The sequence below is a fragment of the Ambystoma mexicanum genome, chromosome 1q, assembly GCF_040938575.1.
Source record: "Ambystoma mexicanum isolate Mex_15411 chromosome 1q, UKY_AmexF1_1, whole genome shotgun sequence".
NCBI classification, from domain to species: Eukaryota; Metazoa; Chordata; class Amphibia; order Caudata; family Ambystomatidae; genus Ambystoma; species Ambystoma mexicanum.
Genome location: NC_090922.1, coordinates 1,522,445,122 through 1,522,471,496, shown reverse-complemented (window position 1 = coordinate 1,522,471,496; position 26,375 = coordinate 1,522,445,122). Strand labels below are relative to the sequence as shown.

The 26,375-nt window shown below is 46.4% G+C and overlaps 1 protein-coding gene across 8 annotated transcripts in view; it reads left to right on the top strand.

Moving 5' to 3' along the window:
- Nucleotides 1-26,375, top strand: part of SZT2 (SZT2 subunit of KICSTOR complex) — a 2,035,845-nt gene that overhangs the window by 1,408,790 nt on the left and 600,680 nt on the right. For all 8 annotated transcript variants that reach the window (XM_069642429.1, XM_069642432.1, XM_069642427.1 and 5 more), the window contains one exon: nucleotides 17,183-17,294. In XM_069642429.1, coding sequence (XP_069498530.1) covers nucleotides 17,183-17,294 — 112 coding nt within the window. The remainder of the gene's footprint in view (nucleotides 1-17,182; nucleotides 17,295-26,375) is intronic.

The window sequence follows — 26,375 nt, the reverse complement described above, 5'->3', positions numbered from 1 at the left end:
CCAGATCGGGCCTCCTCGCTGGAGTTAATGCAGGGCCCCAGGGTCAGCCGCTGCGGCGCAGCCTCGGACCTCCGGAGGATCGAGGGAAGGTCAGGCGCCGGCGCGTGCCGCGAAGGGGGCCCAGCCCGGCCCGCGTCGTTGCACCAGGGTCCTCCGTCTGCAGCAGCGCCCCCGGCGCCTCCACCCGGCCAGAAGCGCACCCGGTCCCGCCCTCCTGCGGGTGCGTCGGCGTCTCGGGAGCGATCCTGGGTTCCGCGCTCCTGGGTCCTCGGCGGGCGGCTTTTCTCCGACGGCCGACCTCAGTGCCGGTTCCTATGTCTCCAGTGCCCGCTCGTGGCGCAGGCAGCAAGCCCCACCGTTCTGGCTCCCCCAGCCGCAGCGGTCCGATGGATGATCTGGGCGGACGGGGCCGGATCAGTCGCCTCACGCAGTGGGCGCCGCCATCTTGAAGGCGCAAGGGGCACGGTCCCGGGCTCCCCGTTCTCCGGCGTCCGCTCACCGATTTCGTCCGATTTTGTTGTCGAGTGCAGGCAGTCGGTTCCCCTGTGGGATTCTGGAGTTGTGTCAGGTCTCGCACAAGGATTAAGCGAGAGCAATTCGTTCGAGTAAAGGATCACGGACGGAGCTCCGTGGAAGTCTGTCCTCACGGCATGCGCGCTGGCCACGCCCCCTAGCCATGTTATGTTAAAGGTTCTTATACTGTGCACTGTTGTCACGTGCATGGTTTCTTGGTGCTCTGGCGGATCGGTAAAGAAAATTGGGGGCCGAGGGTTGAGTTAGTAGGACTGAGCGGGGGAAAAGAGCAAGAGAGCTATGATGTGCTGTTGCCAGCTTTAGTACTGGTGACACCGTTCACTGAGCGTAGGTGTGTTTTTCAGCTGCTTGCCACCATATGCTGTTGGGTGAGGCTATGTGTGGCTTGTTTCGTTATTGTGGTGTAGTGAAGTGTGTGTGTTGTGAGGTATGGTTGTGTTTAGTTCAGAGTTTGAGAGGTGTATGAGGAAGGATGTTTTTTTTAAATAGGTTTAGTGGCAGTGCCCTATGCTACCCCTTCTTTTGATTGACTGTGGCCCATATTCCTTCCCCTGTCATACATTCTGGTGTGCCACAATTACCGCCCATATCTTGTGTACAGAAGTGTGGATCCTCAATAGGGCTTTTCAGTGGCTGTATCTTTCGTACCCCCGGTGCTCAGACTAGATGTCGCCCATATCCCCTACACTCTAGTATATTTTGGTGCGCAGCAATTACCACCCCCACAGGTTCCTCCAGGGCCAGGAAGTGTGCCCTGTGGTATATCTGTTCTGCGATCAGGACACACCGCTCTCCTCTTTTTCATCTAAGGCCCTTTATCAGTTGTCCAATTAAGCCATGTTAAGAACCAACTCTTTCTGTCTGAGCCTGAGCTTCACTCGAAGTCGACAGTGAAACATTGTAGGAGTCATCTTCCTCTTCCTGTGCATTGTCACTAGTGGCAGTAGCCCCAAGTGCATTGCTACTGCTGGGACATGCCTATATTACCGGACAAAGGAACAATTCTAGACTCCTGGTGATCCAACAAGGTCTGTGCCAAATCAGCTTTGTTTCCAGAGGATGGCAACCCTATCTGCACACAACTTCTATAAATGCTCTACTTCAAGTGCAGTAAGAGTAGATATAGTGAATGTTTCCATATTTAAAAAAGTGTAGGCAACTGTTATGCTATTCCCTTCACATCTCAGTGCTCTGTGTAAACAGTAGTATGAAACTAAAGCCGTGGAGCACACTAGGTTACTCAGGACCTTCTCCTCACAGATGAGCACCAATATGTTGAGATGAATTTCTATAAACTGGCCTAGTGGACAGATCTTAGTAGCCCCCTAGTTTTAGTGAACATGGAAACTCTGAGAGGTTAGCTAAACCCAATTAAGGTAATCGTGGACAGTGGTCAAGACTTACTCTCAGGGGAAAGTTAGTGGTGCCAGGGGCCTGTAATGAGCCAACACAGCGAAGCACACAATAATTCAATTCAGACTGGTAAGTACAAAAATATAGTATTTACTATAGGCCCAAAAACACATACTAAGAAATGAAATAAGCAGGTAGTGATATCACACAATACTCAAATATCAAACATATGTGCAGTCACCTTTAGGGTTGTAGAAATGCATACAGTATCTTACACCACCAAAAGGATGAAAGTAATGATGCAGTAGAATGAAACCAATTCACAAGAATGATACCCCTACTTTATAAGTCCAATCCCTATGATGTATGGGATCTTGTGCCCAAAACTTACAAATCTTCTTGGGTGAGAAGAATGATGTAGGTGCATGTATTCTCCCGGTCGGTTGTAGGAGCAGAGTGCAACCTTTTGCGTAAAAGAAATGCAGCAGACACTGATGCAGACCTCCTCAGGACACTTCATGAGACTGTGAAAGGCAAGTTTCAGCAACGGCTACTAGTGACAGGCGACAGCAGGCGTCTCTCCAGTTGCAGTTGAAGAAGACCTTCCAGAGCAGGATCCCTTGATGGTGGTGGGATGCTGAAATTCGTCAGGTCGGTGACTTATCCCACAAGCTGGTGACCACGTAAGTTGGAAAGCGGGACCTCACCGGGAGGGGACCAGGACTCATATTGCCATGGGGAACTCCCTATACCTAAAGTATTATCTGCCTGCATGGGAGTAAGAAAGAATGATAATCACATCTACTTGTAGGACTCAAGGTAACACTAACATTAACTCTGTGTATGGCTCATGGTAGTGTTGAACTTCGTACATGCTTGATGGCCGGTGGTGAACAGTCCGCCCCTTTTCCATTGCAGAGCGAGAATAAAGGTGCATCAACCCTTGTATGGAGGAGTAACAAGCCTCTGCCGTGAGAACGTCAGTGAGAGGCGGTGCCGTGCAGAACAGCATAGCCATGTGCAGCGCAGGAGAAAGCGGACGCCCATTGTCTTTGCCTGCCGTTGAGCAGAGCGCAGGGCCTAAGAGGCAGAGGTCTCCCAAAGAGGACCGTACCTGAAAGCACGACCACGTACAGAGCGTGGTGGACACAGAGCCTGCAAACAACTGCCGAAAGCCGGAGCAAAACAGATCACCAAAAGTGAGACAGGAGCCCATTAAAGCTACGAGGGCCAGAGAATGGTCTTGCATACCTCCAGAAGGGTCACAGGGACCCACGAGAACCACGAGAGCAAGAGAGGTGGTCACAGTCACCTCTTGAGAAACAAGAAACCAGAAGGAGCAAGGGGGCAGGTGCCTGCAGGTGGGTCACAGAGACCATGAGAACGAAGAGACTGAAGGAAAGAGATGTCACAGGAACCTCCAGAAGGTTCACAGGGACCTAGGAGAACTTTTAGAACCAGGTGAAAAGATGGGTCACCGGAACCCAAAGAAATAAGTTATACAATTGGACCCAAAGACCCGAAGAGTGAAGAAAGATCAACCAAAGTGGTGGAAAGCGATCAGGGAAATATCACTCCACTTAATTTATTTTTATTTATTTTAGCATTTGTTGTTATTAGCCAGCTACAATAGTTTACTTTGAGGCAAGAGTCTATGAACAACTTTAGGCTGTACCTGTTCCATTATGTTCACAAATTCGCGAAACAGTGTCTGAAGGCAAACTGCATTATTAAAAATAATTTAGATGCAGCGGACACCGCTGGTCAAATCATCGCTGAGGGTACTCTTTAAAAACGTCATTCTTAGTTATGCCAGTCGGGTTTTAAACTTGAGACACTGCTTAATATGCCCATTGAATCCTATTCGATGAGGCAGTAGATGATGCTCTTAATGATATTAAAGAAGGGCATGAAACCCTTAAAACTCTGGGCAGATCTCGAATAAGCCGTATATCCAACAGGACGTTTTCAACACACGCCGCTCCTTTCGAGGATACCCAGGTGCATCACAGCCAGGTTCTAGTCCATGGTATGCCTCCCAAGCCCAATCATCTCCTTATCCGCCCATCTTCAAAGGGGCTACACAAGGGGAAGAGGGAGGAGTAGGGCTTCAGCCGCTAGAGGCTCAGCAGCCGCTAAACAAGGACACACCCATTCAGGATCCCTCCCGTGTCTCCCCAGTAGGGGGGTGTAAGGGAGAATTCTCTGTTAAGGATAATTTCCCAAACCTAGTGAGTCCTCCAGCAGCTTTTCTGGATTTTTGGGGTTTATTTTTTTCTCCTGCTAAGAGTGAGACTCTCTTTCTCCCACTCTTAGACATGATTTGAGATATCCTTTGACTTTGTAATGTGTTTTATGGGCTATGGGGTCTTTTACTCCATAAGGTCTCATGTATTTTTGGTAAGTGTGTTACACAGCACCCTCAGTGCAGTAACACAGGGGTTTCATAGTGACCCCCAAACATAGACTCCATACCCTGGGACTGACTACTGTCTCCCATGGCATGTGAAGTCACCATTGACTTTACTAGTCTTAAATTGTGAACAGAACCAGTACAAACCATCATATTGTGGAAGTACTGGTAGGGGTAATTAGATTGCCCCTGGGTCTGTTTTTCGAGGGGGCACTGTGCAGTCCCCCCTCGTCGAGTTTCTGGCTGGTGGCAGTGGTTACCATGCAAAATATTCCACCGGAATATTTCCTATGGGATTTTCCCATTCATTTTAAATGCACCACTTTTTTGGTGCAATGTTAAAGATACCGCCGGGTTATTTATTTAATATGTATTCCCCGGTTGGGTCTTTTTGCCAGGACTCGGTTTTAAAATGGCGTTTGTGTTCGCCTCTGTAACTCCAACCCAAGTCGAGCCCTTTGTTCCACTTTTTGGCGGGCTTCTGCACAGAAGCCCCCAAAAGTGGTGCCACTTTGTCTGGGTCTACAGGATGTGTGGGAGGGGGGTTTAGGCACCCTGGACTGCGTTGTCTCGGCAACACAAGTCGCACTCTTGTTTGATTGGCCCAGTGGTGAGCCGCCCGGCTCACCACTTAGCATGTTTGAGTGACAGCTAGGACTGATGAATGGGGGTTTTCTGCATAAAAGCAGGGCTTTGGGGACTGGAACTTCAGAAGTCGCCACAGGATCAAAGAATCCGAAGCGGGAGAAGCTGAGCTGACCTGCAACGACGACACCACCGGTGGAGCCCTGCTGAACCGTCTCACCACTTCCCAATGACAGAGAAGATCCCAGAGATCCCGGAGATCTTCATCCCGGAGAGTCTTCTTCCTCTGAACTGGTGGGGATAACCAGTTCGCCATCTTTTTCACCTTCCTGGATCGTCTCGTGGTCGAATTGCCCGTGCCAAGCACCCCGGCGGCCGGATAGCCATGCTTCACCACTACCGCAAATAAAAGGTTAGTACCTTTTAACCAGGAAACTCCGCAGCTGGTTTCTTCCCTGGCAGTGCAACGACCTCCAGCTTTCCTCCATGTCGAGATCTCATCTTCCCCTGGACGAAGCACCGACTTGCACCCGCTGCCAGGAACAACTGCCCCCGCTGGAGCTATCTCACCATTTCAGGTACTGTGTCCCACCTGGTCTCCCTTGCAACAGACTGATCAAGGTGTCCCGTAAATCCTTGACTCTCTATCCTGGGGTGACCTAGGACCTGTTAACTAACTTTTTCTGAACTGATCCAACCCTTTTTGAACTATCTGCAAAGACTTTTTAAAGTATCATTCGACTGTGTGATCTTGGACACATTCCGCCTTGCTCTCTCCCGGAGTGGGCTTGGCCATGAATTTTCTTGTTCCTCAGTTGTTCCTCAGTAGACTCTGCCTTTTCTGACTTGCTGTGGTTCTTTTAAAAGTGTTGGTGTTGTGTGCTTTCCTAATTCTGCCTTTTCCCCCCTCCCTTTTTTACTAACTTATTGGAGTGCCATCTTAGGTTAAGCGCTCACCTCTGTCTGTAAATAAGTGGTGTTTTAACTAAGACTTGTTCAATAAGTAATCAGGGATGTATATATATTAATAGTGACTGTGTTTCAACTTACTTGCCATATTAGTGTTGGTGTATTATACCCAAGCTCTGGTCAGTGTTTGCTTGTGCTACTGTATTTTAGTACCTATCTTATATACCTCTATATACTGTCTAACTCTTCTTGAGAGAAGTCTGGCTGCTCAGCCACAGCTACCAGGTAAATCTGGGTGGTACAGACTGCTACCAATTGGGTTTACTGCCCACACCTGTAGTCCTAAACTTTTTGCAGTGGTCCCTAAGGGAACTGCACAGGTTTCTGCCTAACAGGGGGTCTCATTTCTCTATTCACCCACACATGGGAGGGGATCACGTCAGACCAGTGGGTGCTGTCGACTGTGTCCAAGAGTACAGAAAAACCCAACATCATCCTCTAAGACACAGGAAGATATCACAGGAACCTCAATGGATTCTACAAGCAGAGATTGGGATACGATACAGCTGGTCCCACCTCGCGAGGTAAATAAGGGTATCTATTGAATTGAATGATTTCCAGCGGCCGGAGAGCCTGCTGTGTAACCGGAGCCTGCTGCAGCCCTTCCTTCCGATGGACCTGGGGGTCTTCGAAAACGACGGCCCGAACCCAGAGCCGAGTGAGACCCACTAGACCTGCATTTTGAGCCATTCCACGGGTTGCTGCGACCTTGCGTTCTTGCAATACCCCAATACCCTGGGACCTCCAGCCACTGTGCGGTGCACGGTCTTCCGAATTCCGAATCTGGCTGAAACTTCGTGGGCATCCTGGTCTATCTCCAGAGACACAAATCGAGTCCAAAAAGTCCCCTCATAAGAGTGCTGGACCTTTTAAACGACAAGAATTCAACTGCTATTTTCTGTCTTCTTCTGTGCTCCCTAAAAAGGCGCCAAATCCCGCAGAACCGCATTCAGCCATGAGAGAAATCTTGCCAGTTTCCCTAAGGAAACTCTGACTTTTGCTACTAAAGAACTTATCGTATGAGAATGTCGCGCATACTCATTCATACGTATGGCAAGTGCTGCCTCGAGCACCCAACACACTCACACTCCGCTCTACCTGTCAGGAACCTCCGTCTCCACTCACGCATCTTGCAAACTCCGATGCGATGCTACGCTCCGCCCACGAACGTCCGCAACCGCAGTGTTGCTAGTAGATTTCGACGTGTAGCCACCTGCCAACACGCTCTCGTATGCGGACCTCTGAACAACCCTAGGAAAGCCCTCTCCACTGAATACAACCGCATCAAAAGACTTACAAAGAGAGCTATAAGAACTGACAATAATAACCATAGCACTGATGTCTTGAATCACGTTAGTGACCCTGCCTGCTATCTTGGTTATGCATTGCCTTTGCCCACTGAACTGCCTGCACCTATTGATGCTGCCACTGTGGCTATGCCCATTGCACTGCCTGCACCTATTGATGATGCCACTATGCCTACTGCACTGCCTGCACCTATTGATGTTGCCACTGTGCCTATGCCCATTGCACTGCCTGCACCTATTGATGATGCCACTGTGCCTACTGCACTGCCTGCACCTATTGATGTTGCCACTGTGCCTACTGCACTGCCTGCACCTATTGATGTTGCCACTATGCCTACTGCACTGCCTGCACCTATTGATGTTGCCACTATGCCTACTACACTGCCTGCACCTATTGATGTTGCCACTGTGCCTATGCCCATTGCACTGCCTGCACCTATTGATGTTGCCACTATGCCTACTGCTCTGCCTGCACCTATTGATGTTGCCACTATGCCTACTACACTGCCTGCACCTATTGATGTTGCCACTATGCCTACTGCACAGCCTGCACCTATTGTTGTTGCCACTGTGCCTATGCCCATTGCACTGCCTGCACCGATTGATGTTGCCACTATGCCTATGCCCACACCACTACCCGCCCCACAGCACCCTGCGCATACGCTTAAGTGCACACTGGTTAATGCTCGCTCTATTCCTGCGCATCCCCTTGACATTCACAATCTGATCACCAAAGACAATCTAGACATACTTGCAATCACGGAAACCTGGTTGAGAGACAGATCAGGACCAGCACTCTCTCTAGCCATCCCTGCTGATTATGCTATCTATAGGAGAGACCGTTCCAACCAGAGAGGAGGGGGTGTCGCCCTCATAGCCAAAAACTCCATAAGCATTAGGGAATCACCATGGACTAACTGGGCTCAACTGTGACTACCTCCCACTTAAAATCAATGTTTCTCACACCTGCACCATCAACATGCACATCGTATACCGACCACCTGGTCCCTGCACAGACTTCCAAGACTCCCTTGTCCACGCACTATCGGACAACATCTAAAAAACCTCCCAAACCATCCTCTTGGGTGACCTTAACCTAGGCCTCAATGGCCCCAAAGACCATCACGCCAAAGCGCTCGACAAAGCCCTCACCACCCTCGGCTTCGCTCCCTCCATCACTGAACCTACCCATATCAAAGGACGCACCCTTGATTGGATCAACCAGCACAACTGCGCCATCATGGTCACTGCTAATACCCCTATCCCATGGTCCGGCCACCATTCCATCCAATTCAACCTCTCCACTAAAAAAGACTCCTCCCCCACTCAGACCCCCTGCCCAGCGGCACTCGCCAGGAGCTCACGTAAACTTACAGTAGAAAACTTGGCGCCGTTCCTTATGGTTCCAGAGCTACAAACGCCCTTCAAAAATATCATCTCCAAAGCTATCAACGGCATTGCGCCCCTGACCCACAAGAAAGCCAAGAAGGTTAAGCACTACAACTCCTGGTTCTCCAATGAGCTGCTCAAACAACGCTCAGAAAAAAGATCTGTCCTCTACCTGGAAAGCCAACCCCTCAGAAACTAACAGGGATGCCTTCAAAACCATCTCCAGATCATACAAAAATAATGTCATCAAAGCCAACGCTCTCTCATACACCACTAGGATCAATGACGCCAAATCCAACTCCAAAGAAATATTCTCCATCTTCAGAGAATTGGAAAAACCCTGCACCCCTCCTCCCACGCTCATCAAGGATGCCAAATGGTGCAATAGCATTCAATCAGCAATGCTAGACAAGCTCAATACCCTTCAGGCCAAAATCATTGGCCACCAAAAAACGTTAGAAAAACTGATAGCTAGCCAGCACCAAAACCCTCTCCCCCATTCGAATTCAGAGACATCACTGAATCAGAGGCCATTACCCTCCTCAAATCCATTAAACCATTGAACTGCAAATGTGATGCCTGTCCAGCTCAACTCATTAAAGATTCCGCTCATGCCTTGGCTCCCTTCCTCACTGCCTTCATTAATGCCTCCTTCAGATCAGGCCTTGTCCCTAAAGACCTCAAAGAAGCGTGGGTATGCCCATTAATCAAAAAACTATCACTCGACCCTACCATCCCCGGGAACTACAGGCCAATCACCACAGTCCCTTTCCTGCTAAAAATTCTCGACAAAGCGGCCTATATTCAAGTCCAACAATACTTGGAGGAGAACCAACTCTTAGGCCTACGCCAATCAGGTTTCCGCCCAAGACATGGCACAGAATCAGCTCTCCTCGACTTAAAAAACCAAATGGACGACCTGAGAGACCTAGGCAAGCCTGCACTTCTCCTACTCCTTGACTTATCAGCTGCCTTCGACTTGGTCGACCACAACACGCTGTGCCGTCACCTTGCTTCTGCGGCCAACTTCTCTCCCAAAGCACGTGATTGGATTACTTCCTTTCTCAAAGATAGGGCCATGAAAGTCTTCTCGGACTCTGCCTCGGCCACCCCGAGCCTACTTAAATGTGGAGTCCCACAAGGGTCATGCATAGTGCCCACGCTCTATAACCTTTTCACCAGGCCACTGTTTAGCATCCTGGATGCCATGGGCATATCATACACCAATTATGCGATGATACGCAGGTGTTAATCCCTCTTACAGGTGACTACAAGACTGACATGTCTAATCTCACGGCTATATACTCGACTATACAAGCCTGGAGGGCTGACAACTGGCTCTGTTTAAACAGTGAAAAAACGGAACTCCTACTCATCGGCTCACCCACCACCTTGGGCAACCTCAGTCAGGAATACTCCTTCACTATTGTCAATACACCCATCAAGGTGTCCGACCACGTCAAAACATTGGGCGTCTACCTTGACTCAAACCTCACCATGGACAGACAAGTAAATGCCATCTCTACCTTATCAGCTTACTACTCCAAAATCATTAATGCAGCCAGACCCTTCCTTTCGCAACAGAACTGCATAGCCATAGCCAGAGCCATCATTGGCTCTAGACTAGACTATTGCAATGCCCTACTATCTGGGACGTCTAGCAAAAACCTTTCTAAACTGCAAGTAGCGCAAAACAATGCCCTCAGGGCAGCCACCGGGACCTCAAGAAAAGAACACATCTCACTGGCTCCCGGTTAAACAGAGAATCATTTTCAAAACTCTCTCAGTAGTGCACAAATGCCTCCATGATACTGCCCCGGCGTACCTTGTACAGAGGATTGTGAAACACACTGCCACAAGACCCCTTAGGGCAGGTTACTCTAACCTTATCCTAATGCCCAAAACTAATAAGTCCCGTGCAGGAGGCTCCAGCTTCCCCACGATAGCTGCCACACAGTGGAATGCCCTCCCGCCGAGCCTCAGAATGATTCAGTCCCACCTAGCCTTCCGCAAAGCACTCAAGACACAACTTTTCATCTAACCAACAAGCTGTTTTGATATGTTCCGCCTTAAGAAAAATTGTTATGAACTCTGTACGTGCAACTAAGAGACCTGTTTGGTCATATGTAACCTGCCTACTGAAAATTCCTTGTAATTTCTTGTAACAAGCGCCACGATGCCCCGGGCTGTATGTGCGCTCTACAAATGCAAATAAATAAATATTCAGTGTACTTCCTAGTTCCAAAGAAGGACTTAACCTTGTACCCTATGTTAGTACTACGTCCATCCAACACATATGTTAAACCACAAAGGTTTCGAATGACAACTCTTCAAGAAAGAATCTCTCTTGTAAAGGAGTGAGATTACAACACAATGTTGGATATGAAAGATGTATACTTCCATATTTCAATGTTGCCAGCGCACAGAAAATACTTGTGCTTCCAAATAGGAAACACACACTACCAGGTCAAAGCCCTCCCCTTTGTATTTCCTCAGTACCAAGGGTGTTCACCATGGTACTGGCAATAGTGGTAGCACATTTAAGATGACAATCCATGCCAGTGTACCCTTATCTAGATGACTCATAACATGAGACGCACCACAAATGTGTCAACAGCACACACAAGCCAGAATCCACCTTTTCTTCCAGTTGGGGTTCTACATCAATAAGAAAGAATCAAGTCTCGACCCCAGCCAAGTAAAACAATTCCTGGGCGCATTGATTCAAACAAAAGAAAGCATAGTCTTTCCCTCAAACGAAAGATTACAAAACATGCAGTTTCAAATCCCGTCAGATAACCGTACGAAAGGCAATGTGCCTTCTCTCGATGATGTCTTCATGAGTATACCTTGTTACACACGCACGTCTGCGCATTCGTCAAGTGCAAGAGTGGTCAGCGAAGAATTGGTCGCAAACAAGAGGTCAGTGGGACGATGTAGTGGTCATTTTGCAATCGCTAATCCAAGCACTGTAGTGGTGGACAAAACATGTTGAAGGGAAAACCCTTTCGCAACCCAGGAGTGCAAGCACCTCTTACAACAGACACCTCATTCTCAGGGTTGGGGTGCACATAATCTCCATCAAACCGTACACGGCAGGTGGACACGGTCAACTTCAAATTACCACTTCAACCTGCTAGAGTTACTGGCAGTCTTCAAAGCCCTTCAAGCTTTTCAACATTAACTTTAGTCCATTGTAGTCCTCATAGACAGCACTAATGCCATGTTCTACATAAACAGGCAGGGCAGGACACGCACTCCAAGTAGGTCCAAGTTAGCTCAGAGAATTTGGAGCTGGTTTCTCTGCTACAACATATTCCTCTTGTCCCCACACATTGCAGGCGAACACAACTCTGTCAGATGATTTAAGCAGAAGTGTAAAGCTGCCCGCAGAGCACAAGTGGCAAATACACGTAGATATTTTACACATCTTCAGACAATGGGGGCAAGAGAACGAACAATGATCAAACTATGCATCCAGGTATCCCCAGACAGTGTCGGAGGGGAACAATTCTCTGAATGAATTGGTCAGGGATATTTCTGTACGCTTTTCCCCCCCAACACGACTTCTGAACAAAATAATCCACAAGATGCACCAGGAACAAGTCGTTCTTATGGCACCAATGTGGGCACGACAGCCGCGGTTTTCACATCTGCTCAAATGTCTCTTCACTCACCAGTCAAACTACCGTAGCCCTTACAACATGCTATCTATCAAGGGAAAACGCTCCATCCATGCCCTCAACCACTGAACTTGGCAGCTTGGCTCCTGAAGGCATAGAATTAGGAAATGTATACTTGCCACAAAGATGTATGGGCTTCTTTAAGGAGGCATGTAAACCTAACACAAGACACTGCTATTTCAACAAATACAAACGCTTTGTCATTTGGTGTAGAACACACAGCATCAACCCCATTGACTGGTCATTTTCACATATAGTAAAACTACTGCTTTACCTTTTGGACTCCGGATTAGTCTTTAATTCCATTACAGTTCACCTAGCAGTTTTTTCAGCATATACTACTTCTCAAAGTAAAGTGTCATGGTGGAAAATACCAGTGGTTAAAGCATTTGTGGAAAGGGTTAAAGAATTACACACCCCAATTTCAAATCTAACCCCCGGATGGGACTTGAATATTGTACTTACTAAACTTATGGGTGTGCCTTTTGAGCCAATGCATAACACCAGTCTTAAACCTCTCACCTACAAGACTGTGTCTCTTGTCGCCATTGCATGAATATGAACTGCAAGCCCTCTCAGTTCAGGATCTATTTGTGGTTATTCATAAAGACAAGGTGGTTCTAAGAACACACCATTTTTTTCTCTACATTTATCTGAGTTCCATGTCAACCAGTCCATAGAACGGCCAGCTTTCTTCCAAAACCCAACTAATTCAGCAGAGAAAAGCCTCCATATTTTAGACGTTAGGCGAGCTGTTATATACTGCCTGAACAAAACAAAGACACTGCGGAAAACAGACCAGGTCTTTGTTTCCATAGCCACGGGAAGAGATCCTGTCTCTAAATCAGCTATTTCCAGATGGATTGTCAAGATGCATCCAAAGGTGTTATTTTCTATCCAAGAAAACGTTACCTTTCATGCACACTCAACTCTGGGCACAGGAGCTAATCTAGCATTCATAACAAATGTACCTTCAGCTGTCATTTGCAAGGCAGCTACTTAGAGTTCCATTCACACCTTCACACAGCACTACAGTTTAGATACACATTCAAGAGGGGGCTTCCAGGTGGGGCAAGCAGCGATAAGACATCTTTTTGCCACTGTACCTTCTAACTACCCACTGCCTTCTCCAGGCACTGCTCGCTATTGTATGCAAACCATGCGATTATAAGCAAATCCACAAGCCTCAGAAAGCATACCTTACTTAACATAATCGTATTTCTGGTGTGTTTATCTGCTTAGATTCACTTCTACCCACACCTTCCTCCCCTCTTGGAGTTGAAGGTACATAAACATCTTACACCTTCTTACTTTTCTGTACTCATGCATACACTCTATGCTCCCTCATGCCAGAAACAAAAAAATCTGAGGGACCTCCACGCATGTGGGACCATGGGTACAGTACATGTCACACTAGGGATAGTATTACAAACAAATCATGCAATACTCTGCACCTACCACTAGATGTTGGCCTTTGCAAAGCATGTGAATCTAAGCAGATGCAAGCATCAGAAATACGATTATGGTAAGTAATGTATGCCGTATACATTCACCCTTAGAAATAGAATTGCATACGAGTTACTTACCAGTACAATACAGAGGAGTAGTCTGAATCAATGTTAAAATAGGTGTCGCCAACACAAGAACAGCTTACCTCACTTTTATAACAAGTAGAACCCTAAGTTGATATGGGCCCCAGTGGTGCTTAGTTAAGTTTTTAAGTTTTTAAAAGTTAGGTATTTTCCAAAAATTGGTTAATTTCCCCCCCCCCTTATCCTATTCACTGTGAGAAACCTAGGAAAGGATCCTTAGCCCAAGTTCGACAACCAGATTCCAGGCCAGAGGCAGTTGGGGACAAGGACGTTATGCTCAATTTTACCCTATTAAGGACTTTGGTAGGGGGAGGACAGAAACCAGTAAGTTCTCTTAGCCCCCCGCCCCCCAGACTCCCATTCTTCCAGATATCATTGCAGGTCTTCCAGAATCCACAGACATTACACCCTAGATCTGCCAAGTTCCAAGGCTAAACTTGGAACAATGACGGTTGCAGTGAGATAGACCAGGCGAGAGCTAGTCAGTCGACTGTGTGGTCCAGTGACACTTCCGAAAGCTCCCAAGACACGGATATCAAGCAGAGGTCAAGACTGGTTGTTCCCAGTCCAAGGGTCAAAGCATAGACGCAGGTCTTCATCAGGACAATCGCTGTAGTCGTCCTGAGGGCGCCAGAGGGCTGCACTTCGTAGAAGTCTTGGTTCCAACGATAATTTGTTGAATAGCTGCAGGAGTACTCCTTTTATTCAAGATAATGGCTACGGCTAGGAGCAAGCCCAAGCACCCCAATGGTAAGGATCTACAATATGCAAACAGACCATAGTTGTCCTGGACAACCACTGGTCATCACATCCATCCAGCAACAGACTTTCGAATGCCAGATAATGTGGACTTGGACAAGACAGTCCCAGCCCCCTCCTCTGGCTCACGCACACACAGCCCCCCTTCCAGAGAAAACAGCAGCTTTCCCCTGGAAAGTGGTCACCATATATGGCATTTCTTGACCTGAGAAGACCTTCTGAAGATCTTCATTAGTTCTTAGACCCTTGAAACGTTGGGAACAACCAATCAAAACCTCTGCTCAAAGATCCAGCCACTTGAAGCGCTCAGAAGAGTCCCGGAGTTATCCTGTTACCGAGCCATATGTCCTCCTGGGCTACTTTGCAGCAATGGTCACTTTCCCGATTTGAGACTTGGAACTCTGCAAACCCTCAGCTTATGGAAAAAGATTTCCCCTAAAGTTGCAGCTCTTCACCACAAAGACAGTTCTTGTAGGCCCGGTTTCTTTGTTCCTGCCAAAAGGGTCGACTTCAGCCATTTTCTTAAAGTAGCCATCACGGTTTGCTGCCCGCATTGCATCTTTGTTGTACTCCGATGGGTGTCGCCGGGGTGGTGGTCCAGTAGTATGTGTCCTGGTTGGCTGGCTGTCCAGTAGCCAGAACCTGTCTATCAAAGCATGGAACCGTGACAAGCTTGATCCAAAAGCCTGACCCCTCGAGTGACCACCTCACAAGGCAGAAATCCAGAAGGCCTAGTGAATTGATAGGCATTGAGTGAATCGGAGTACAGGGGGTGAGTAAATATACTTTGGCCCCACCCTTAAAGACTTACCTCTTGTCTTGTTGTGCTTTGCAACACTTACAAACTACTTGTTGTCTCAAGCTAACATTTGTTCAAACATCGTGAAGAGACCACTAGACCCCTGAAAGTACTGTTATTAGGGCCTGTGACTCTTAGGCACTACGCCCCTTCTTTCCTAGATGTGGAATTACTTTTTAAGATGAGTACCTTATTTCTAAGGTTTGAATGTTCTTTGCTAAATCCTTTATTTTGAGTCTAATATTTCACAAAACCTTGATTATTGACCTAGTTCTGTTTCTTTTTTCACTTGCTTTACTAAACCTATTTCTTACAAGTGAATGTTTAGCTGTTTTCATTACCTGTGCTGAGAGATGGAGACACAGGCGAGGGACAGACACACTTTTTCCAGACAGTCAACTGCGGTGGAGGAGTAGAGGGATTAACTGAATTTCTGGGTGAAAGAACACAAGCCATAATACCCCATAATTCCCCCTTCTTCCCTTTTCCATGCACTTGCGCATTCTCAGTGTCACTGGGTTTAGTAAGATCATTGTTTTTGTTTCTCCCTGATTCCCCTCCCTTTGCCTGGTCGCGCTCTGAAACACTTGTGTACCAGCGCGATACAAATAAAATATCATAAGGCAGAGGATGTAGCGAACTGCCCTGGCCTAAGACATAATCAAATGTGCTGACGTAATTGCGATACAGGCAGAGGTCTTTCAATAGCCAAAAGAGCACAGTGACATTGGGGTGGTCTAGAGAAGGAAACTGAACCTTTGGAGAGATCTAGAGAGGACATCTGTGACACCATAGAGCATTCTAGAGTAGGAACCTGGGAGACTATGGAAAGACCTATGGAGCGATTGCTAAAGACTAAGAGGCCTTGGCGAGTTCTCGAGTTGTAAGTGCTCCCTGGAAAGGGATTGCCAGTGAACCATTTAGTGGATTTGTTTATTGATAACGGCTAGGTTTACAGAACTTCTATGGTGACCACGATTGGGACTATTTGCATTGAAAGCATAGAGTTAGCCTAGAGACTAAAGGACCCATTAACAATAGGTTTGGACTTTCGTATTGACTGCTACCTTTGAACATCATCTATGGACTGGTGAGTCGCAGGAGGGACAAAAAACACTTAAATCTAGCCTCAAGGTTTTGTATGTTTATTGGAACGTACACCCTAAGGTGCTGGGAGCACCAAAAGATCCCCACTTGGTGTTATCGCAACCTTAGCTCAATTTTACTTGTGTTCTCCATATTCCTTAGATTATTCCCTTTGTGTCTGTAGGTTTTTGACCAACACAAACCTTGATGAACTCAGATTTAAAAAACACAAAAAATCAGATACTAGCTCATGCGTGTTCTCATTTCTCTTCCGCACTCCCACCCGTGATGGGAAATAATCTAGTTCTGCTGGAATCTCTTTTTTGGCTTTACTACACTTCACAGAAGAGAAGTCTAATTTTAATAACACATTTGTGGGGGTAATCTCAGATGCTAGATGTCAAATATACTCTGTTACCCATCCCTTTGCTATCCCAACTTTTCTCCTGGATGTTACAACCACATCTTCCAGTAGGTGAGCCAAGAAAAGTTTGCTGGAAGGGATGTTGCTGTTCTGTGGGCTTGTCTCCCTCCTTCCATAAGCACAGGGAAGAGACAAACTTTCCTATCACTCTGGCATATTTATTCGAGGTGTAGGCATCTGAAAAGGCAACAGACAGCTCTGTGTTCTCTTCTTTTTCTGCAGCTGTTTCTTTGCTAGGCTTTTCTATGTTCCCATAGTTGGTCTCAGTCTCTTAATTTCTTTGATGCAGGGCTCAAGATCATCTCTTGACACAGTCTCCAGCCGAAGCTCCGAGCTTTCCCGTCCAGTGGGGCAGGTGGACAAGCACATTCTACTCATGGTTCATGGTGTGGGACAGGCAGGTGAGTAGACCTTATTGCTCTTCAAGTAGTACAGTCTTGCTGGCACACTAAAGTATGACAATCTTCATCCAGGAGACTAGAATAGAGTCCATGGAGGGGGAACATCAGAGATGGCACCCCATTAAGCTCAATAATGTTCTGTGTATGGAAGACCACATGGCGACCCATTATCACATAGTAGAATCCTGTTACTGTATAGAAGTCATTATGACATCCCATGAAAACATGCCAACATTGGAAGATCTACAGCCATGTTTTACCCCACTGTATCTTTCACAGTGAAGACCTATCCATCTGCATATCATCCCACCCCCCAGCCCCCCCCCCCCCATCCTGGGATACTATAATGGACAGGATGCTCACGGTATAGAAGACACCACAGTAACCCATAATGACATGCCAGGGTCCTTGAAGAGGGAGTATTTTCAAGGCACGGAAGACTATCAGTGTCCCGTAATAACATGGCTGTTCTTGCAAGTGGAATTATTTTATTGTATATATACAGATAATCCTACATAGCTAAATGCCAGGGTGCTGCATGCGGGAGAATATTGAGGGTTTAGAAGACCTTGCAATGATGCATAATAATAGTCACAGGTCCTGTAAGTGGAACTGTGTACATCGTACATAAACCGTTGCAGAGCCCCATAACAATGCGCCCATGTCCCAGTACAGGGGGCATGTTAAGGGTGTAAAACACATCACAGCGCCCCACATTAACATGTAGGTTTCTTGGAAGAGAAAGTATGAGCACAGTATAGACGTTACTGCATTCCAGATTTACATGTTGGCCCTCTGGTACTTGAACTTCAGTAGTCTGGTCTCCCCTTCTACACTGATCCTCTAGTACATGAACATTAGTAGTGTAGTCTGGTTTCTCTTCTAGACCGGTCTTCTGGTGCATGAACAGCAGTATTTTAGTCTCCCCTTCTAGACTGGTCCCCTGGTACATGAACAGCAGTAGTCTGACGTTGTGACTCGCACCTGATTTTCGTTTTGCTTACGTGCTTCATACGAGCCGAATGTCCAAGGTTGGAAAAGGATGCCAGCCAACCAAGATGACCTATGCAATGGAGGACCATACCTTGTTGCAGAAGCCAATCTCCTTCTGTTATTCTGCTATTATCTGTATTATACGTAGTTAGAGGTTGTTTTAGGCGTGCCTACTAGATAGAGGGTATCAAATGATGTTACTAATACTAATAAGCTATATAATGTTCCCCTAACCAATCCCTCCGCCTGATAGGTTTTTACTATTTGCCACGAAGGATGACATCATAGCTGATGCATATTGAGGTATAAAGGCTTTGATCGTATCTCATAATCTTGATTTACTAGCTATCACCAAAACTTGGCTACATCAAGCATCGGGTCCTGACCTCTCGCCAGCAATACCTAACGGCTTCACCATCCTTGGAAGCGACAGGCCAGAATCCAGAGGTGGTGTGGTTGCCCTCATTTTCAAAGACTCCTTACAGTTAAGGCCGGTCACTACTCCTGAAATTACTAATTGTGAAGTACTCTCTGTCAAATTGGTATCATCTCCTACAGATTCTATCAACATAGACATCCTTGTTCGTCCACCCTTGACCCTCGCCTTCTTCAAAGACAATCTGCTCCAGGTGCTGGTAACTAACATCAAACCCACCTGTCGACCCGTTGATCACAATGCTGCCTCCATAGCCAACACCCTCTCGGACTTAGGCTTCACTCAATGTGTGACAACACCTACACACAACAAAGGAAGAACCCTAGATTGGGTTGCAGTCCTCAACAGTCGGATCTCCATAACTTCTAATACCCCATGCCCCTGGTCAGACCACCACATCCTCTCCTTCACCTTCCCATCATCAATAGGTCACAGGCACACACAGCAGGCCTCATCCGCAACCTTGTCTTGCAGCATGCGGAAACTCACCAAGAAGCCATCCCCCCCACCTAGCGGAGATTGCAGACTCAATGGACCCTACAGCACTAGAAGTACTATACTCTAAAACTGTCTATTGCGGTAAACTCAGTAGCCCCACTGACGCTCCGTAAAGCTAAACCAGTTGTGCATTCGAATGCCTGGTTCAACCCTGACCTCCTGGTCCTACGAGCCAAAAAAAGGTCTGGCGAAACCAGTTGAAAAAATCACCTACCTTTATGTCCAGCATGGCATTTAAGGAATATAAACTTGCCATTGTGATAACCAAAACCTCTGCCTACAACTCCAGAATTAAGAATGCCAGCTCTAACTCACAGGAAATATTCTTCATTCTTGGAGAGCTAGAAATACCAGCCACGCCCCCCACAACCATTACCCAAGACGAGCATTGGTGCTTGAGCATCCAGTCTGCAATGAGAACAAAAATGTGCATGTTACAGCATAATATATGCTTGGAACAAGAACTGATTCATTCCAACCTACCGTTAATGTTGACACACCCACCCGCGGCTAATCTTCCTACCCCGACCTTTCGGTTCAGAGAGATTTCAGTAGTGGAAACCACCAGTATCCTCAGAAATCTTACTCCTTCGAGATGTAAAGGGGATATCTCCTGGTGCCCTCCATCACCAAATTCATTAATGCCTCCTTCTCAGCTAATCCGGTTCCAGCCAGTCTGAAAAGATACTGGGTCCTCCCTCTTCTGAAAAAACCTACCTTAGACCCAACAGTGCCTAGAAACTACCACCCAATAAGCACCGTACCTTTCCTCTTGAAGAAATTAGATAGCGCAGAATACAACCAAATGCAACCCTTTCTGGAGGAAAACCAAATTCTAGGGAAGCGTTAATCAGGCTTCGGGCCAGGCCATGGCACAGAATCGGCCCTACACGATCTAAGAAATCAAATGGACGAGTTCAGGGATGAAGGGAAGACAGCCCTCCTCCTCGACCCATCAGCTGCCTTTGACGTGGTGGACCACAAAATTCTCTGCAACCACCTCATAGCCACTGTAAACTTTTCACAAGTAGCCACTACCACCTGGGTAGCCTCTTTTCTTGAAGGAAGGTCAATGCAAGTCTTCTCGGTTGTGGCCAGCACTCCCATTACCCCCATTCCCGGTGGAGTCCCGCAAGGTTTGTGCGTCTCTCTGAACCTATGCAACATACTTACCAAGCCACTCTTCGACCTCCACGATGACATTGGCATAGCCTACACTAATTACGGCTATGATTTCAAACAAGGTAGCAGGCGCTCCTCTCCAGAAAGAACATGGCATGATAACCTGTTCAGGGATGAGAGTTTGCAGCACACGCTTTTGCTCACTGTACCTTTCACAGAGGGGAAATATCCATTTGCATATCAGTCTTTGTCCAGCCCACATGGGCAGTCCAGCACCGAAGTGCTATGGCAATTCCTCTCTGAACAAGAGTACCAACAGCAACCCCATTACGGCGATGATACCCAAATCCTCCTCAGGGTGTTATGGCAAAGACACAGAGGCAATCAACAAAATGTACCTGACCATACAGGCGTGGATTGACCAACTATGGCGGAATGATGGTAAAACTAAGATCCTGGTAGTAGGCTCACTAGCAATGCTAAAGAAGCTCTCCCCTGAATACTCAGCATTCACGATTGATGGGATTATTATGCCCATCTCTGCCTCAGTTAAAACTTTGGGAGTGTACCTTGATGCCACACTCTCCCTCACGAGACAGGTCAACGCAATCTCTTCTGCAGCAGCATACGCTGCTAAGCTCCTCAATGCAGCCAGACGATTCCTCACTCCTGAGAGCTGCCTCACCATCCCACGGGTAGTAAACGGTGCCAAACTGGACTACTGCAAGGCTCTCTCTGCGGGCACCTCTAAGAAAAACATCAAAACCATGCAATCCGTTCATCTTTAAAGTCCTCACCATCACGCACAAGTGCCTCCTGAATAAGGCACCTGTGTATTTGACACAAAGAATCAGCAGACCGGTAAGATCAGCCCGCGGTCACTGTATCGCACTATCTATGTTCAAAAGAGTGCAAGGAGGAGTCGTAAACTTCCCAGCAGTTGCTGCCACGCACTGGAATTCCCTTACTACCACGCTAAGAGCAGAAGAATACCATACTGCCTTCAGAAAAAGCCTTAAAAAATCTGGCTTCTTGCCCAAAACTGATACTTAAGTAACTCTCTAAATTAAAGAACTTCACCTGAACTACAAGCTCTATTTACAACCATACGTTACGTGTAACTGATCTGCATCTGTGCCAATGCCCTTGCATTTAGGTGCTTTACAAGTGTAAACATTTAAATAAAAATGTGGGTTGTGGGTCCGGCACATACCATCTTATGTGGAGTACCGGAGGGGGTACATAGTAGTAACCCCTTATCCCACTTCTCATGTAATGTTTTGTTACACTAACAAACTTGAATGGCTGGTGGCAGTGTTTCGTTTTACTACCTTTTGTGCAATGTATCTGCTGGCTGATTTCTCAGCTGCAGTACAGCACCAAAGGGTGACCATTTTACCAAAATGGCCCCTGTATTCCTTTTTCACCACTTCTTGTCAGTTTGTTCCTTCTGGGCTTTTACTCTGTTGTTTGAATCAGGTTTGAGTCCATTGTATTTGCGCCTTTGGCAGGCTTCATCCTTGAAGCCCGCCCAGGCTCCAGGTATCTGGGAAGGCAGAAAGTGAGGGAGGAGCCAAACATTTCACAGGTCTCTGTTTGTAGGCATGCCTGGCCGAAACCACTTCCAACTGGGCAGGTGGCTGTCCTAGAGGACAACCCCCACTGTGATTGACAGCCTAGTGCTGTGAATGAATGGAATTTCACATATAAGGCGAGGGTTTTGGGGCTGCAGACAGTCGCCCACTGGAACATCAATTCCAAAGAACACCACGCAGAGAGAAGCCTGCAGCACCTTCCAGGACTGCGAAAGCACCAGTAAAGTCTTGCAGCTGTGCTGACAATGTTTTCCCATCGAAAGGGATTCTCTGCCAAAGATGACTTCCTCCCGTAAGCTGGTGGGACCAACTTGCCTCAACACTTTTGTTCTTGCCCAACCCCTGTGCCGCTGTAACCTTACTGGGCTGCAATTTCCCAATACCTGGGGCACCTGGACCATCGACAAGTGCTTTCAAAAAAACAAATCTGGCTGAAACTTCGCAGGCATCTGTGTGAGTTTATAGAAGCAAGAAATCTTCGTCCAGAGTCCCTTCACCAGAGGTCAGGACCGAGGGATCGAGGAAATTCCAACCAGTGATATTTGTTCCTTTTTGGCGCAGAGAAAAAGGTGCCAAAACCACAACGAGCCTCTGAAACTAGTGGAATCCATTGCTGCAGAGTCCCTCTCGAGAGTGATGGCAATGAAGCTCGCCAGACGTCCTTCATTTCGTCACCACGACCCAGGTCCAGTAACAAGGGTATGCATCAAGAAGGAATTCAGCTGGAACATTGCTTCAATTCTAGGGTACTGTGGGGCTTGAGTTACTTTAATTCACTTGTGCAGGCCTAACAGCTTGTGCACATCGTGTAGGCTCTCTTGAGCTCATGGATTTTTCTTCAAAGAACTATTGACTGTTCAACTAACTTTTGCTAAGAAGATTGCATCAGAACTAGAACTGTTACATTGGCTGTCCTGGCTCCCTAGAGGCATTGCTCCTGAACCCTATTGGCTTTGGCAGTGCGTGTTCCCTATAAAGGTTTTAATTGTTTTACACTCTTACTGCTGGGGAAAAGAGTTCCTGCATCCCTCTGGGAGAATAGACTATTGTTACAGTGTTCTATTCTACTCTAAAACTTGTTACTCCAAACTCAATATTGTGTGGTGAACCATGTGTGCTACTACTGACCTTGATTGATGTCACTCCTTGTGCTGGAAATGTTTTAGTACAAAAAAAAATTACTCACCTGCATTATTGTTGCTTGATTAACTTGATTCTGAAATTTTACTTGATGTTACTATTAGTTGCTGCATATCTAGTGTGATTCTTTTGCTTTATGTATATATAAATACATCATTTTTGTATAACTTTTAAGGGTGTAAATGTTCACTTGAATACTTGTATTTACTGCTTTCATTGTGCTGCTCTACAGCTCACAGTACCTCTTCTAATATAAGCCTGGCTGCTCAGCCACTCCACCGACTTATCAGCCACTCTACCGACTTATCAGCCACTCTACCGACTTATCAGCCACTCTACCGACTTATCAGCCACTCTACCGACTTATCAGCCACTCTACCGACTTATGTAGCACAGGCCTATGTAAAAGGTTGGTTCACTAATAACAAGCAGATAAGTCTTGTAAAGTCCCACACCAGTTGGACTCTACAGAATCTTACCCAACACTTCCTGATCCCACCCTTGGGGGTGGTGTACTTTGAGAGGATCACCAGGGAGGAGACCGGGCCCACGGTGGTGATGAGAATCCGTGGAATGAAACACAGTATTTTTCCTCTGAGAAGATTCTTACCATTATGTCTAAAGAGTTTATGGCTTATTGTCATTTTAATGTCGCTCAACCTTATATTGACCAAAGGTTGTAAACCCCAAGGTTATAAAATCAGAACAAACTATATCGAAAGAAAGATCCTTTTTGCCATCACAAACTAAATACCTTCCTCAATCCCACCCGTACAATGTGAACGATTATGGAAATGTTCTCTTTACTAAATCATCTTCCTCTATAATAGCTAATTCTCATGTTAAAAGTCTTAAGGGAATTAAATCTACCCTTACAAATAATGCAGAAGTTAAAAAAACTCACTTTATTAGAAGAGACTACAAGTCCCAGAATCTTAGAGATACTGAGACGAGGAAGAGGGCTAAAGAGGCATACAGATGTAGCAGTCAGGCAATTAAGTCTGGTAGCCATTGCATTAGTCAGGCAATTGGGCTTAATGGCCCACACCTGAAGCCTATCAATGAAGCTGGTGGCATAAAAAAGGCCCCAGCAGGAAAGGAGGAGTAGAAGGAGCTGGAAGGCTGACTCTAGCAGTAGAGGAGAAGCATGAGGCTGGTAAATCACAAGAAAGTGGAGGAACAGAAGGGATGCTGGAACGTGGAGACAACAGATTTCACCTGCAAGTCCTGAGCGAGTCCTGTTCCCCCAAAATCTTAAGTGCAGAGGCTGCATAAGGGAAGACTTGCAGGAAACTACGTTTTTCACATATGAGCCCGATTGTGGTGATTGCAGAGCTGTGAATGTGCAGGAGACTAAGGCCAGAAGCAGAAGGCAAGGCGAGAGTCTCAGGAGAAAGATAAACTCCCAAGTCAAGTGGGTGGACTGGAGACACTTGTGCTGGAGAAGGTTGTGGGTCCCCAGCAAGCCATAGAAGCAGAAGTGGTAGAGGAAGTCCGGAAAGAAATGCAAACTGCAAAACAAGTATTATTGAAGCTAGTGAGTGAGGCACAGCTTTTATATACACTGCGCGAGTCTTGCTGGTAACTGTAGCTGGCTCCTAAATGAATCGCGTATTGCTTTATGCGAGTAAAAGCTGTTTGTTATAACCAGAGTCTGACTAACAATGGAAATGTAGAAATTGCGTATGCCGTGAGAGATTTAACACTTGCGTGAGAATTAAAAGCACATTTAAACCCATTCTTGAACTAAAAGACTGTTGCCGTATAACTGAGTGGTTGCGTGTCCCTACTTAGAAGAGTGAACGCTTTCAGAACCACTCCCGAATTGTTAACCTTAACAATAACTGAATTACAAGTTCTAAGAGTGAAAAACCACCTTAAAAGGAGGTTGCATATGCCTAATTTAAATTCCCAAATGAAGTCAGAACATCATCTTTGCTATTACGTGACAATACAAGTCTTTATGCACTGTAAAACCTTGAAATCCACTTGAAAGAAAGGTTGTGTGCCTAATTGTGTTTTCAGTTAGAAGACTGAAATCTATACTGTATCCAGAAGTGACATTCTTTTCATCTTGAAGAAGTAAAGTCAAAAGTATTAGAGAAGAACAATCATTACCCAAGCCAAGAGGCATTTCCTTTTTATAATGTAACCAGTCTTGCCAAGAGTTAGTCATCCAACTATCCCGTGAAGTTGTTAACGCTCAAGTGGCCTAAGATACAAGTGTGCCATTTTGACCTGAAGCTGAGAGAGTGGTACCAAGGCTTCTGGGTAACTACTGGGCTGAACTGGCAGGACAGTTTGAGTAAAGCTGGGGAAGGGGAGGTAATTGCTTGTGAAGAATATTCTGAAGTTGTATACAACCTGTGGTACTAAAGACTGTTAAAGCCAGATAGAAGGTAGTCTTATGGGCAGAAACAGTTTGTTCTTGTGGTTGGTGATCAGACAGAAAGAAGAGGCAAAGAGGCTGCCCCTGTGGAGAAAGTCATCAAAAGGTAGAGTGCCTTGCCTTCCTGAAGAGGTTGAAAAAACCTACCTAATTATTCAACAATACTGAGTCGTGGTATTAGTACTTGAACGGTGGTGGTATTTTAGGTTATCAGATGTCGCATTGAAGTGTTTGGAAACAGAAAGGTACAGTGGGACAAAGTTTACTGTTCTCATAGTACCGCCAGTAGTAGTGTGGGTGTTGATTGGAGAAGCTGCAGCCCAGAGAAAGCATCCTGACAAATATACCACATGTAAAGTTGTAACCGAAGAAGTCTTAAAGAACTGACTGTTATTGACTTTTGGGAATACGACGCTGTCTTTAGCACTGTGGCTATTTAACTTGAAGTAGACGATTTCTCCGGCATGGGGTCTGGCATGGATTCACATGCTCATGACTATTTCCCCATTGTTAGGCTGGGAATCCTCAATAAAAGAAAAAACGGTTCCACTTTAGCTTGAAAACTGTATTTCTCCTCTAAACCAATCACTGTCCTTTGGGTCATACTGCCCTACTGCCTCTGTCCAATGACAGTCATCTCCCTGAGCTCAACCCCTGGAGGCCATCTTCAGGTTCTTACCACACGCGTCAGTGTTGGGAGCTCTCCAAGCTATATTTTCATATTTCAAGTTTTCAGCAAATGATAGTAACTTTTTTTGACCAATTCTGTCTAATCCTTGGGAGGTCAACTACCAGCAGCACGGACCTACTTGGCGCCTTTCCACCATAACAGAGGAGAAAAGATGCCTCTTAAAACTCTGCGCAAAATGTGCATTGAGGAACGTGTACGTCGAAGATCAACACCCTAA